The sequence below is a fragment of the Molossus molossus genome, unplaced genomic scaffold (assembly GCF_014108415.1).
Source record: "Molossus molossus isolate mMolMol1 unplaced genomic scaffold, mMolMol1.p scaffold_m16_p_12, whole genome shotgun sequence".
In the NCBI taxonomy this organism is placed as follows: domain Eukaryota; kingdom Metazoa; phylum Chordata; class Mammalia; order Chiroptera; family Molossidae; genus Molossus; species Molossus molossus.
The window spans coordinates 81,048,643-81,063,912 of record NW_023425347.1 but is presented as its reverse complement, the minus strand read 5'-3'; the positions used below and the strand labels follow the sequence as shown (position 1 = coordinate 81,063,912).

Below are 15,270 nucleotides of genomic sequence, written 5' to 3'. Positions count from 1 at the left end.
TGCGCATCTCTGAAACAGCCTGCTTTCCTTCTGCCCCCTCAGGCTTGGCAGACCATTCCAGGATGGCTGAGGGGTGGGCAGGTTGTACTGAGGGGTGCGAGGGGTGGGAAGGGCCCTCTGTTTTGACGATGCCACTCACCAGCTGTGAGTTTGGGCTGGTCATCCCACCTCTCTGAGCCTCCTCCTCTGCGACACACAGAAAGAACGAGGATGGCGATGGCTTCTGCTGTGTGCGGTGTTTACCAGGAACCGGGGCGAGGTTCGAAGAGCTTTACACGACTACCTTCCTCAGTCCTCCAAACAGCCCTGCGAGGTCGGGCCTTTTGTTTTCCCCATTCTAAGGGGAGGGAGGCGAGGCACAGCGGGGTGGAGTGATTGCGGAAGGCCACGCAGCCTGTGGTGAAGCCGGACTGGAGCCAGGTCGCTGGAACCCAGAACCCGAGCTCTCAACCTACCACGCGGTGGTTCCCTTCGTGACCACGTAGCTACAATGTCCAGCCCGGTGCCTATCAGGGGGACGACTTGCAACAAACACTTGTTTTCTTCCTTTGCTTCCTCCCTAGGATGAAGGATGTCAAGGCCAGCCGGGCCCGTCCTGGCGGACGGCCAAGGGAGCTGGAAATTAGGGGCTTGTCACTGGGACTGCCAGACTGTTTGAGAAAAGAGGCCAAGACATTCACTTTGTTGCCTGAGAAACATTCCTCAGCCTCAGGGCGCAAAGAATGGGTAATAAAAGCTGAATTAACCTCTTGGCCCTGCTGGCTGCCCATTTACTGCTCGCCCGGCTTAACAGAGTGCGCCCTCCTCCCCGTCTGGGCCGGTCGCGTCTCGGGACCTGCTCTTCTGCGAGCGAAGCCTAGGGAACCACGGCCGCACCGGCTGCCGCATGCAGGGGGCCGTGAATGCACCCGATTCCCTCCAGGGCCTCGCGGGGATTCCCTGACCAGGTGGGATTCTGGTTCAGGGAAGGAAAGTGAGTCCGAGAGCTGGAAAGAAGAAAACGGGGGAAGAAGGAAGAACAGAGGGAGGAAGGAGGGAAGGAGAGAAACTGGTCTTTCCTGAGCTTGGGGTGAGGTGTGAGCTCACCCCACGATGCTATGAGGAAGTATGTGTACTTTCACTGTACAGATGAGGAAACTGAGGCTCAGAGAGTCAAAGCCATTTCCCCACGGCCACTGAACTAGCAGGGGGCAGAGCCAGGGCCTGAATGGGGGTCTGTCTCCTTCACTGTCCCACATGCTTTGCCATGAATCACGACATGTAGTTGCGAACTGAGCGGATTCTGCGACCCGGACCTTCCCTTCCTGTCCCTGTACAGGCGCCAGGCTCCTGCCACATACCCAGGTGACTCCGCATTACCACCGAGGGACAGGGCTGAGGGTCTCATCTTCAACGCCAGGCCTCAGAGCATGACCAGCCAAGGCCAGTCTTCAGATGCCGGGGTTGAGCCTGTGTGGAAAGGGGCGCGGGGTATCGCCAGCGGGGGGCACTGCAGGGCCTGAGTCTCCAGGAGCCCCCTGAACCCATCTCCAGCGTGGGAGCTGGGTGGGCGGAAGGAAAGGGAAGGTCCGCATTCGGACGGATCTGGGCTTCAGCGTTCGCTCCGCCTTGTCCTAGCTCTGTGATTTGGGGCAAGATATCCGAATGCGTCCAAGTTTCTGGTTCCTCGACTGGAAAACGAGGGAATGGTGCTCATTACAGACAGCTGTAGGGGCAGTTAAATGAGGCTGTATAAATAAATGTCCACTATGGGGCTGGCACACAGTAAGGACTTGGTGACTGCGGTTCCCTTCTATCATCCATTGTTGACACCACGGGAAATACATTCAGCATCTTGCCTGAGAAAAAGGGCCACGGGGAAGTGAACACATTGATTGCTTCTTTCTATCTCTCTTTCTTTCCTGTCCCCCTCTCCCTTCAAGGTCCCTCCTCCTCAGTCTGAACTTGCTATAAGCAGAATTATTCCAGCCCAACCCCTACAGACTGCGTGGCCTTGGACATGCCTCAGAGCCTCCAGTTCTTCAGCCATCAAATGGGGAGATTTTAAGACTAAGGGCAGATCTAGAGAACCAACAGTTTCCTCGGAAAGAGGGAGAACAGGGTTCCTTCCTCTGCACCTTGAGCCGGGGAGTTCTAGTGCTTCAGGTAGTGCAAGGGTCATTGCGGAACCTGCTGACTGACTACTGGACACAGCCCATTGTCCCCTTCCAACCTGTACATCCTGGGCCAGGAGAAAAGGAACAGACACGCCTGGCTTAGAAACCTTTGGGACCATTTTGGACAGTGAAGAATTTGTAGCGTGTAGAGGGTAACCGTGTGAGTGTATGTGTGTGTGTGTGTGTGTGTGCACACATGTGTGTGCAAAGCAAACTGGGTTTTCTGCAACCTTTAGCTGTTCTGAGTCTCCTGGCCAGACTCAAGACGCAGCTGTCACGCGTGTAGAAGGGGGGTCTGGAGCACCACGTGCAGGGCGGGTACACGCTGCAGGGGCTCTGTACCGATGCACGTCGGCGGGCTGGGCTGCCAGAAGAATCTGTTCTCGATCTTCACACAGCTGATCTCGGCGCTGCCCTGCAGGGCGTAGCCCGGGTCACACTGGAACACCGTGGAGTCGCCAGCCTCCCAACTGTTACCACTCCGGCTCCCGTTCTGCGGGACCCCTGGGTCATTGCAGGATGTTGCTGTGGACACTGGGACAAGAAAACAGAGGAGGAAGTGGGGTTGCCTAGGTGTCAGCCACACAGTGAGTCTCCCAGAGCATCACCCTCACTGACCCCATCACGTCCGTCCACGGTGCCACTGCCCTGATCTCCGTCACCTCCCCACAGTGTCACCGCCTGTGGCAAAGGGCCACCATCTCTGTTCTCACCCCCATTACTGTCACTCCCTCCACCACCACTGTGACCGCCACCCACTCTCCCAGCATCCTCATCATCCTCGTCATGAGAAACGGGGTTTAGTGATCACCCTGCTATGACTGTAGGACTCAGCTCAGTTTGATTTAACGATACAAGACTGCTACAGAGATAAGCTTTGCAGTTTTGTCTAATGCAGGTAACATGATCTGTATAAAGGAGTGACAAGATAATAAGTATAAACTCCAAATCCAATCAGAAGGGGCTGCCAAGGCGTCCGGGGTCGGCTGCCCGAGCACGGAGCAGCGGCTGTGAAGGTGCGTGGATTACTCAGCGGGGGAAAGCCACGCTCTCTCTCGTGTGGCAAATAACCAAGCACTCATCAGACTGGAACCAAAGAAAAATCTGATATTTGTAACAAAGCAGAGCTCAAAACAGGCCTAAGGAGCTGAGATGTATTAAAAATGTAAAGAACTCAGGTATCTGGGAGCTGTGCATTGTCTAATACCTAAGCTCGTGTAATATGGAGCAGATGTTTTAAATATTTTTTTTCTTTATTAATTTTAAAGAGAGAAGAAGGGAGAGAGAGATAGAAACATCAATGAGCCCTGGCCGGTTTGGCTCAGTGGTTGAAGCCTCTGCCTGTGGTCCAGAGAGACCCGGGTTCGGTTCCCGCTGAGGGCACGTAGTACCTTGACTGCGGTTTGTCCCTGGCCCCAGTTGGGGTTGTGTGGGAGGTGGCCACTCGATGTGTCCCTTTCATGTCGATGTTTCTCTCTCTCTCTCCCCCTCCTACTCTATCTGAACAAAAATGGAAAAATGTCTTCGGGAGAGAATAAAATAAAAAGAAACACCAATGAGAGAGAACATCAATTGGCTGCCTCCTGCACACCCCCTACTGGGGATCTGGCCCACAACCTGGGCATGTGCCCTGACAGGGAATCGAACCGGCAACCTCTTGGTGCATGAGTTGATGCTCAACCACTGAGCCACACCAGCCGGACCGGAGCAGATGTTTTAAAAGTGAATGCCAAATGAATGATGGAAGGGAGGGATAAATGATAAGCGAATGAGCGAGTTAATGAAGCATGAGAAAGGGCACCAGAGGGAATAGTGAAGGAGCAAGTCTGGAGGAGGGACCCTGGGGCCGCTGCAACACCCAGCTGCCTGCACGGTCCCCTCGTCGTTCACAGACTGGTCAGCAGGCCCCAGGGACCGGAGCCTCTGGAGACCACGGGATCAGTACCACCCACGTTCTTGGAGGGTCTGTTTTTCTTTAAAATGGGGGAGGGAAACAACTTTTACACTAAAACAAGTGCATTTATTATGGAGTAGAATGTAAACTTCAACTTCGTTCTTAAGCACAAACATGAAACCTCAAAGAGAGTTTATGCTTCCTACACCCTCCAGATGTTCTGAGAACAGGCATTTACTCTCTTCTGCTCGTAGGAGGACTTCAGGGGAAAGCTCAAGAGGGACCAGCCCAGGGCAACTGTACACACTCATATTACTGATGATAAGACGCAGGATTGTGTGGATGAGTCTGGAGTTACAGTATTTAACACCTCATTCCCAATAACACCTAAGGCAGTCTACAGCCTACGAGGCCCACAGCTGGATCTGGCTCCTCGCCTGTTCTTGCCAGTGACGTTGAACTGGAACACAGACCTCTTGTCTGTGGCTGCCTTTGTGCTAGCAGGCAGAGCTGAGGTGTTATGTCACATGGCCTGCAAAGCCTGAAATGGGTACTATCTGGTTTTTTACAGAACAAGTGTGCTGACTACTGGTATATGGTACCCTATCTAGGCCCTCCCCTTTTCAGATCACATTTGAAAAACCTATCCTTTGCTTTTAGCCAGTTTTAATTATGAACAACGTTGATGATCCGCTGTCACTGTAAAATCTTCTTCCAACACATCAGTCTCAGTCCCCTCCCCCACTCGCCCCAGGGCCTTTGCACTGGCTGATCCTTCTACCTGGAATGATCTTGCCACAGATCCTTTGCCAGCTCCACCTTGTCATCCAGTTTTCAGCTCCAATGTCACCTCCTCAGACAGGTTTGTTTGATCACCTTCTTCTTGGCTCATTCTTTACCCCTCTTCCATCAATTTTATCACATTGCCCTGTTTTGGTCTTTTCATGGCACAACCTGTAGTAATCTTGCTAATTTATTTGTTTGCCTCTTTATTGCATAGCACCTGTGCATCTCTATGGGCATAGAGACCTTGGCTGTTTGGCTTCCAACCGTATCCCCGGGGCCTAGAATGGTACGCAGCACACAGTGGTGCTCAGTAGAAACAGCCTTAGCTTTCCAGTGCCCTGTACACACGTAAATGATTCCTTGGAAAGAAACAGCTCACAGTTCTGACCATTCTCAGAAAGATGATTCACCTGCAACAGAGCGCAGTGATTGGGAGCCTGGGCCTGGGACTCAGACGCAGGGCACTGGTCCAGGCCAGACGACCTGCACGGGAAATGCTCCTGGGCCTCAGAGCCCATGTCTGCAGCATGGATCAGTGACGGTGCCCAACCTGCAGGTCTCTGTGAACACTGCGGGGGAGAATGGGGTAGAGAACCTAGCGTGGTGCCCCCTCAATGGATGGCAGTGATTATCTTCCCTCTCCTCAGTGCCTCCTCACCTTTCTTGGTCCTCACTTTCTCTCTTTAATGCTCCTGAGTTTGAGCTGCTTGGCACAGCCCTGGGAAAGGCTGGGCCCACGTGGCACAGACAGGATGCTGGATGTTACACAGTCGTGTTTACTTGACAAAGCCAAGCCGGCACTAATCGTCCCTGGCATTTCTGTAAATCCCCTGTCAAACATACACTATGAAGTTAACACGGGGAGAGCTAGTCTCCCTTCCCCAGAGTCATCCTGGTATTTGCTCACCAGTGACAGCTACAGGGAAGGTGACCTTTCCTGAACCTTGTCTACACCCAGAACACTGGCCTTTCTGGAGTCCAGGCGAGGTAGCTTTGCCCACTGCCCTCTCTGTGGACCTAAGCAATGCCCAGGGTGGCCTGCCCCACCGAGGAGACCCTTGTGTGTGAGAAAAAACGTCCACGTGTTTGTTCACGTCTTCCCGAGCCCACTGTCCGGCCAGCAGGAGCGAGCGCCTGCTGCGTGCGCTCCCCTCGGAGGCTCTGACGTGGCCCGGCCCCTGTGGGATGGCAAGCAGGTGGCCAGCTCCAGCAGGAAGCAGGTGCCTGGAACGGAAGATGTGCCGAGCACACAGAAGCGCTGAAGGTGCTGTTGTCTACAGCAAGGTATCCTGAATGGGGAGGCGAGAAAGAAGTGGCATCTGAGGAGGAGAAGTATTTCTAGGAGCTGGGCAGTGCCTGAGAACGTCCCCGGAGCTGCCGGCGAGGGCACGGTGCGTGGGCGCGCCCGGGGACTCTGTCCCCCGTGGTACTGCCGAGGACACAGTGGAGGTCAGATAATGCAGATCCAAGAGGAATTTGTCAGTACAATTAAGGGTTTTTTTTTTTTTTTAAAGCCATGCTCATTGGTTTGAGCAGAGCCAGAGAAAATACATGTCCCGTTTAATTATTCATAATATGCCCGTTCCCGGAGAGTGCTCCGAGCCGTCCGTCTCTGTAGCATTCTGCTCTCTCGGCTGGGAGATCCTTCCGGTGCTTACTCCAGCCATTTCCAAAGCCTGTGTCATGAAATGCTAGTCACTTGAGATGGTTAGAAAAAAGCCATCCATGGCCAAGTACATTTGGGACTTGTGAACTTATTTGCATTATCAGACCGGAGGTTCTGAGAGGTGCCAAATGAGACCACGTCTTTAGGGCTGCCTCCGCCTACAGCCCTTCCCAACATTACTTGATCGTGGGGACTCCTCTTCCCTGCAATACCAATGAACAGTCCCTGGAACTCCGGGGAGCAGATGCTGGGAGACGCCAATCTAAAGGGCTCCCCTGTTGTGCCACGCTGGGACCCAAACCTCAGAAATGTTCGGTGTTGCTCAGCGGTCTCCAGGGACTCTCTCCATGATGTCAAGAAAGAAGTCTCCCAGTGAGCCCAGCAAGGAGCTATTGTCGGAAGCCTGCCTTAGTGTTAGGTGGGCAAATGAGTGAGGACCAAGGATCCTGATGCTGGAGACTCACCTGCCCCACACACCGCCACATGCTCATCTCCACGGAGGAGATGGTCCTAGATGAGCGAGAAGTGGGGTGCAACCCCATTCCAGCCTCACCGGTGCAAAAAATATACCCACCACCCTGAGCCGATACACCACCTGGGTGAGAGTGCAGAGGCAACCCACGGCACAGGTGCCTCCCAGACCGCTCCGGAGTCACCATGGAAACCCCTCGCACAGACAGACAGTGGGGTAAGGAGATGGTAATGAAGACAGCTGCTGTATAATACACGTGAGCGCCAGCCGGGTTAAGTCACTTGTGCAGGGAGATGAGCAAGCAGAGAGGCACTTCAGAGGAGACGAGATGATGCATCCCAGGGAGAGGCAGGGCCCAACGTACACATTATCTAATACTGGGGCTTGGTGTCTGAGCATTGCCCATACTCGGTCGCTCTTTGTCATGCTCCTCCATAACTGGCTACGGCAGTACATAATTAACTGAATTCAGATTACTCACATTTGGCTTCCAGACCTTCACTAAACCAAGAACCAGAATGTGCGCCACGTCAGATCAGCGATTCCATAACTGTACCCCAAATCACTGTGGACTCAGCCTCCCCTGCACCCCTCTGTGCTCCTGGGGTCCAGCCACAGGGACATGCCTCTGCTTCTGCACCCGTTCTCCTGCCCCTGCACTGAGGAAGCCTTTTCTCTCTTTTTCATCGAATGGGGGTCCACGCGTGCTCCAAAGTCCAGCTCGGTGGCAAGACCAACCCCATGTCATAGTTGACTACTCCCCGCTTGAAACACTATCTTTTCTCCTGTGACTGCTACTCACCGTCCCGTCTGAGTGTGGGCACTCTGTTTCCTGGAACACCTTCATGGCTTAGACTTCTCCTCCGGATGTGTATTAAAGTGTATGCAAGAGTCTAGTGACCCGCCTGGCTCCCCGCCTCCCCACACTGAGGACGCACAGCATGGATACCTGAACAAGCTAACCGTGTCCCAGGCACACAGCAGGTGCTCAGTAAACACCTCAGCGAGTGGAGCGCTGGAGGGAAAGAAGCGCCCGAGGGAGGCGGGGAGGTGGCGGCGGGACAGCAGGAGAGGGGGCGGTGGCAGGCAGGCACAGACCTGAGAACTGGATGGCGAAGCCCTGCTTGCTGGTGAAGAAGTCGGTGCTGAACTGCAGAACGACCGAGTTGAAGGTGCTGTGCAGGTCCTTGGGCAGGGCCGGGCCGCTGAGCTCCTTCAGCAGGACCCCGCTCTCCACGGGCCCGTCCCAGATACGCAGCACGTCGTGGACCTCCTCCGTGTCGAACACCAGGAAGTGGAGCCTGAGCAGCGAGAAGAGGCAGCAGTCAGGGGGTGCTCAGCCCCTGCGGCCCGGGCCTTCCCTAACTGGGAAGACCCTAAGCCTCGCAGAGACTTGCGGGAAGGAGGAGAAGGCAGCGTCTGGCAGCTGGCGCCAACCCCGGAGTCACCAGCGATGGGGACAAGGGTGAGGGCGTAGATTTTGAGCATCTTGTTCGTTAGGATGAGCTCCGTGTGGCCTTATCAACCCCAGCTGCCCCCTCAGTTCTACACAGCAGCTCCCGGCCCCACTCCCGAGGCCATGTCCACGTCACGCTAGGTTGTGAGGGGATGCCGAGAACGTAAGGTCTAGGTGGGATAAAGGACATAGGTGAAAAACAATGAAAATCCCAGCAAGCTGTTCTGTGGATACAGACAAACCGATGGTGGAGTTTGAGTGGACAGGTGAAGACCTGGAACTGCCCACGCAGTCCTGAAGCAGGGAGAAGTCGGAGGGCGGCCACCACCCGTGGGAGACTTACGGTCAAGCCAAGTCGTCCAGACAGTGCGGGGAAACACAGACAGACAGGTCAGTGGCACAGATTAGACACAGAAACAGACGCACGTGTGGTCAACTGATCTCTGACAAAGGAGCAAAGGCAACTCGGTGGAGCAAAGGGTTTCTTCAACAAATGGTGCTGAGACCACTGGCATCCACATGAGTCTAGACACAGACCTTACACTCTTCACAAGAGTGAACTAAAATAATCACAGACCTACCCGTAAACATAAAATGAAAACTCCCAGAAGACGACGCAGGGGAACACCTAACGACCCCGGGCATGGTGCAACTCATTAGACATAACACCGGAGGCACCATCTACGAAGAAACAACTGATAAGCTGGAAGGCATTGATGTGAAAGCCTTCTGCTCTGCAAGAGACCATGTCAAGGGAATCAGGAGATAAGCCACAGACTGGGAGAAAATGCCTGCAAAAGACACAGCTGGTAAAGGACTTTTATCCAAAACATACACAGACCTCTAAAAACTCAACAGTAAGAAAACAAAAATCCTGAGTCACCAAAGAAGATACACAAATAGAAAGTACACACATGCAAAGACGCTCCACATTCTACGTCATCAGGGAAATGCCAAGGGAAGTAGTGATGAGACACCACCATGCCTCTATTAGAACGGCCAGAGTCTGAAACACGGACACCAGAAGCCGGCCAGGCTGGGAAACATAGGGACTCTCACCCGTTGCTGGTGGGATGCAAAATGATACAGCCACTTTGAAAAACAGCTTGACAGTTTGTTACAAAACCAAACACACTCTTAACGTACAATTCGGCAATCACATTAGCCAAATGAATTGAAAACCAGGTCCACCCAAAAACCTGAATTTGGATGTGTATCATGTTTTACTCATAACTGCCCAAACTTGGAAGCCATCAAGGTATCCTCTAGTGAGTGAGTAAATGAATAAACCATAGTGCATCCAAAGAATGGAATATTATTCAGCACTAAAAAGCAATGAGCTATCAAGCCATGAAAAGACAGAGAGGAGCCTTAAATGCACACTGCCAAGTGAAAGCAAGCATTCTGAAAAAGCTGCATGATTCCAACTCTACGACACTCTGAAAAAAGGCAAAACTGGAGACAGTAAAAAGATCAGTGGTTGACCGGGACCGATGGAGGGAGGGATGAGTAAGTGGAGTACAAAGGATTTTTAGGGAGGTGGAAATACTCTTATGATACTATAATGGTGACTACATTATACATTTGTCCAAATCCACAGAATGTACAACATCGGTGGAAAGTATGGACCCCGGGTGATAATGAGTCAACGCAGCTTCATCGCCTGTAATACATGTTGATAATGCGGGAGGCTCACAAATGTGAGGGCAGCGGCTTATCTGGGAAATCTCTGCGCCTTCTTCTCAGTCGGCTATGAACCGAAATCTCTAAAAAACGAAGTCTTGAAAAGAAGGAGGGGTGATAACGGGCAGGGGTTGCTGTGAGAGTCCGGGCAGCTGGCCCAGAGGTGGCAGGGCGAGGGTGAGCCTACACCTTGGTTCCCAGAGCAGAACTCGGGAGTGAGCTCCGCAGTGGTTTCCCGCAGCGAGGCCCTGTCAGCCTGGGTCGGCCAGGCAGGCTCCCCATGTACGGGGTCCCCACTGGCCCGGTAGGGATCTGAGATCTTCCAGAACAAAATGGTTCCAGCTGCCGAAGCTGCCTTGGACGAGCCTGTGTGTCCCTCTCGTCTAATCAATTCGTATTTTGGAATAATTTCAGACTTACATACAGTTGTAAAGACAATCCGGAGAATTTCTATAGACTCCCCCACCCCCTTTTCTTCCCTGGTTAGCACCTCACATTTCCCTGGTCCGCTTGCCAGAACTAGGAAACCAACCTCGGTACATGACTTCGAACTCAACTCCAGACTTTATTTGGATTTCCCCAGTTTTTTCCACAGATATCCTTTTTTTTTTTAAAAAAATTCCAGGCTCCAACCCATTCATCACAATCTCCTTTTAAAAATAGCTTTTTAAATTATAAAAATAAGATGGGCTCAAGGCAGGAAAAGGCAAACAACAGACAGATGTATTGCATTTTTTTAAAAGTCTCTCACACAAACCGATCTCTTTTTCCAGAGCTTTTTACTTGGAATTAGTCTTGGTGCACAGCCTTCAGAGTTTTTTCAGTGTGCACAAATCCCCCCAATGGAACCATATTTTACTTTTTTATTTTTGTAACTTTCTTTCTTCACTGAATAAAATATTATGGACATATACATTTATTTTCTTCTACAGAAAAGAACATTGTTATATTTCAGTATTGTTTTAGCATTATATTTTATATAACTCTGCAAGGAACACTCCATCTTTGTGTAGCTTTGCACATTTCTGTTAATATATCAGTTGACTTTGTGGAAATACTCTTTTGGGGGGAATGGTATATGCTTTTAAAATGTTGATAAATACAGCTAACTTATTCTCTTAAGTGATGATATCCATTTACATTCCCACTAAACAGTATATTTTTTAATATCTTCTCCTAGCATCTGGCGTCTTTTTCTTTTAAATTTTATTTTGTCTACTTTGGCATAGAAGCCACTCATCTTATGTAACCAACCCTGCTCATCTTTTCCTTTAAGGGCACTGGGTGTCATATTATACTTGGGAAAACCCTCTTCTCCCCCAAATGATTTAAAAGCAAAACTTTAATACTTTCCCAGAACTTGTATAGTTTCATATTTTGGAGGTTTATGGGTTCATTATTTTTCCAAACGGACTCTCTTGTCCCAACACCTCTGTAAGTTGCCTCTTCGTGTTTGGACGATAAAGCACCCCGTGTGCTTCCTCCTGTGTCTCTCACAGCTGACACCTCACTGATTGCGTGCTCGCTGCCTGTCTCCCCAGCCAGCAGAGGGTTTTCCTGAGGGCCAGCCCAGCCTTGTTCACGCTGGCAGCCCCCGTGCCCAGACGTGCCCAACACTCTGGACGGTGCCCAGAAGTACTGTGGAGTGAGGACGCTAATGACTGAGCAGTGTAGGTCTCTCACGGGTTTCAAAGGTCGCCTCGGCTATGGGTCCGATTTTCGACTCCTGAGCTCCAGGGCTCCCTCCTTGGCCTGACTGCATTATGTCTGCGAGACCACGAACGCAGCTACTCAGTGTGCTTTGGTTTCACATTCTCACACTTCGATATTGTTACAGGGCACTTTCCCTTTCGTGTTTTCTCCCCCAAATGTTTTAGCTAATTTCCCCAATTTTTCCTTTCAGATGAACTTTATCATTATCAAATTCCAAAATATCCCACCGATCTTTTAATTGGAACTGAACACATTTATTGATTAACTGGGGCAAACGGATACCTTTGTGTTACTTATTTTCCCCAGCCAGGAACACTGTAGATATCTTAACTTATTTAGGGCTTAGTGTACATACTTTGGTGGTTTTCTGGTTGTCTTCTTTGTTACATTTCTTATTAAATTCTTTTTTTTTTTGTTTGTTTGGCTTCATTGTGAAAAGGATTTAATGTTTTGTTACATAGTTATTGTTGCATATATGTGTGTGTGTGTATGTGTGTTTATTTTCAGCCACCAGTTAGTTCTACTAGGACTCAAGTGAATCTCAGATTTCCTAGATGACTCATTATAGCTACAGATGGAGATCCCCGGTATCAGAAGCTGTGTGGGTTTTTCAACGGTCCTGTTCTAGTCCCCTGGCAGGCCTCCCCTCTGAGGGGTTCCCACAGAGTGAAGACAGATGGGCTTCTCTTCAAGGCGTGCACAGGGCACAGACTGGCAGACCAGGCCCCACGGCGTGGGGGCAGGGAGGTCCGCAGGAAGCAGAGCAAACAGGAGCACCCTCTCCTGCCCGGGGCATGCCCCTCACCCTGCTTCCTCCACGCTACCCGTGCACTGAGCCAGGAACCGCCGTGGGAGCAGAGCAAACAGGAGCACCCTCTCCTGCCCGGGGCATGCCCCTCACCCTGCTTCCTCCACGCTATCCATGCACTGAGCCGGGAGCCCGCTGTGGGAGCAGAGCAAACAGGAGCACCCTCTCCTGCCCGGGGCATGCCCCTCACCCTGCTTCCTCCACGCTACCCGTGCACTGAGCCGGGAGCCCACTGTGGGAGCAGAGCAAACAGGAGCACCCTCTCCTGCTTGGGGTATGCCCTTCACCCTGCTTCCTCCACGCTATCCATGCACTGAGCCAGGAGCCTGCTGTGGGAGCAGAGCAAACAGGAGCACCCTCTCCTGCTTGGGGTATGCCCTTCACCCTGCTTCCTCCACGCTATCCATGCACTGAGCCAGGAGCCTGCTGTGGGAGCAGAGCAAACAGGAGCACCCTCTCCTGCTTGGGGTATGCCCTTCACCCTGCTTCCTCCACGCTACCCGTGCACTGAGCCAGGAGCCCACTGTGGGAGCAGAGCAAACAGGAGCACCCTCTCCTGCCCGGGGCATGCCCCTCACCCTGCTTCCTCCACGCTACCCCATGCACTGAGCCAGGAGCCGCCGTGGGAGCAGACCCAGTGGTTGGCTGCGCACTGAGGCTGTACTGTGCTCAGAAAAGACGGGCTCAGCGGGCTGGACTTGTCAGGGAAGGACGCAGGAAACGAGACTGGAATTTTGGGTGGCATGAAAGGGAGCGTATTTTCTTTGGATTCAATGACATGAGACAAGACACGGAGGCAGAGCGGAGGTTAAGGTGCCCGGGAGGAAAGGCGACCCCCCCAACTGGAATTCAGGTGTTGTTAGGGTGCCACTGGGAACAGAGCTGGACTGAGAGAGGACGACGAGGGCCTGAGAATTAGCTGGAAGAGCTGGGCTTCACCTCCCTCCCATTAGAGAGGGACTAAAATCCCTGGGTGAGTAACCGAGTGAAGGAGTGAGTGCATCGATGAATGAATGGAGGCGGCCTGGGCGCAGCAGCCCGATGGGAAGCTGGGGAGAGAAAGGATATGGAGATGGAGTGGAAACGAAAGGAAACGTGTGAGGACACAAGCACCGTGTACGAGCCACCCACACTGCTCACTTCATCCTTACAACATCTGTATGTTGTAGGTGGCATTGTCCCTATCTTTAAGAGTGAGGCTGAATAACTTGCCTGAGGTCAGGGCTGGTTAGGAACTGAACCAGAATTACATTATAAAATTATCGTCCAGGTCAGACTTTAATGGTTCCCCGCTTCCCCCTGATCATACTGCTCACGCCTCCGGAAGAAGGAGGCTGTGGCCGGGGGCCAGGCATGCACTGGAGAGGCCCCAGCAGTAATCAATAGTTTACATGTGAATCATACACAAGGGTAAAGGGCTGACATTCAAGACCATGAATTAAAAATGCCAGTCCATTGCATTCAGCTTAGCTGATCTGAGAACCAGACACAGGCAAAGGCTTGGCCCTGGGGAGGTCAGGAGAAGTGGCAGGAGGAGGCGGCAGGAGGCAGGAGGGGGCGGGGGGAGGGAGCCCAGGCCCTCTGCAGAAACAATGCCACTTGGCAAGGGAAAGACTCAAGACTGCAGCTCCAGGCCTCTTACTGCATTCATTTATTTAAACACCTCCTGTGTGCTGGGTGCGGGGAGATAACGGTGAAGATGACAGGCAGGGTGTCATTCTCCATTTGTTTCTGGAGACAAGCAATACTCCCGCATACACAAGGCCATTAAGAGATCATCGGCTGTGGCAAACGCGGCGAAGGAAACGGCACAGTGCTTAGGCGGAGTGACTGCTTTAGGCGGAGTGGCCGGGGAAGACCTCTCCAAGAAGGTGACATTTGAGCAAGACGAGAGGCTCAAAGCGAGCCTGCCAATGGAAGGGGCGTGCAGGGTAAGGGGGAGGCGGCTCTCTGTGAGTCAAGGGCAGCATGTGCAAAGGCCCCGCAAGGGAACCAGCTCGGAGCGTTTGAGCCACGGAAAGGCCACGGAGGCTGGTGCTGGGCCAAGAGAGTCAGGCCGGGGCCAGGTCAGGCGGGGCCCCCTGGGTCGGGGGAAAGTTTGGGCTTCATTCTACAGGCTACGGAAAGTAAATCATTAAAGAATTTTAAGCTGGGGCCTGATAGGAGCCGATGCACATTTCATGGTCACTTGAGCTGCTCAGATGAGAAGAGACTGGCAAGGACAAGGATGGACTGGAGGGACATTAGCTGGGGGCTGCCGCGGGAATCTAGTGACCCCTTATTATAAATCCTTGAAGATGGCCAGTGGTGACGCTTTGCCAAACCAGCCGCATTTATGAGGGCTTTTATTCTCTTATAGAAATCAGAGGGAGTGAAATGCTAGTTAGAGGTTCTGGTCCATAGAGATGATTGTGGGCCCAAACAGACATCCTGGTTTGCCTGAGCGGCCCCCTGCAGGTGCATCTGGAACGCGGCTTGAGGGCCCGCCCACCACGCAGGACCAGGCGTTCCTGCACGGTGAGGCCTCGCTCGGACGTGTGCTGGTTCCTTTGAGCCACAGGCACACGCGGGCCTGGGGGAGGGCTGGCGTGTGCGTGTGAAGCTGTGTTGAGAGCTGAGGAAGTGGGAAGACTCTG

At 52.4% G+C, this 15,270-nt stretch overlaps 1 protein-coding gene across 1 annotated transcript in view; it reads right to left on the bottom strand.

The window, feature by feature from the left end:
• CSMD2 (CUB and Sushi multiple domains 2) overlaps positions 1-15,270 on the bottom strand; it is a 558,434-nt gene that overhangs the window by 117,416 nt on the left and 425,748 nt on the right. The window contains exons 26-27 of the mRNA XM_036256013.1: positions 8,073-8,275; positions 2,499-2,690 (exon numbers count right to left, since the gene is read on the bottom strand). Coding sequence (XP_036111906.1) covers positions 2,499-2,690; positions 8,073-8,275 — 395 coding nt within the window. The remainder of the gene's footprint in view (positions 1-2,498; positions 2,691-8,072; positions 8,276-15,270) is intronic.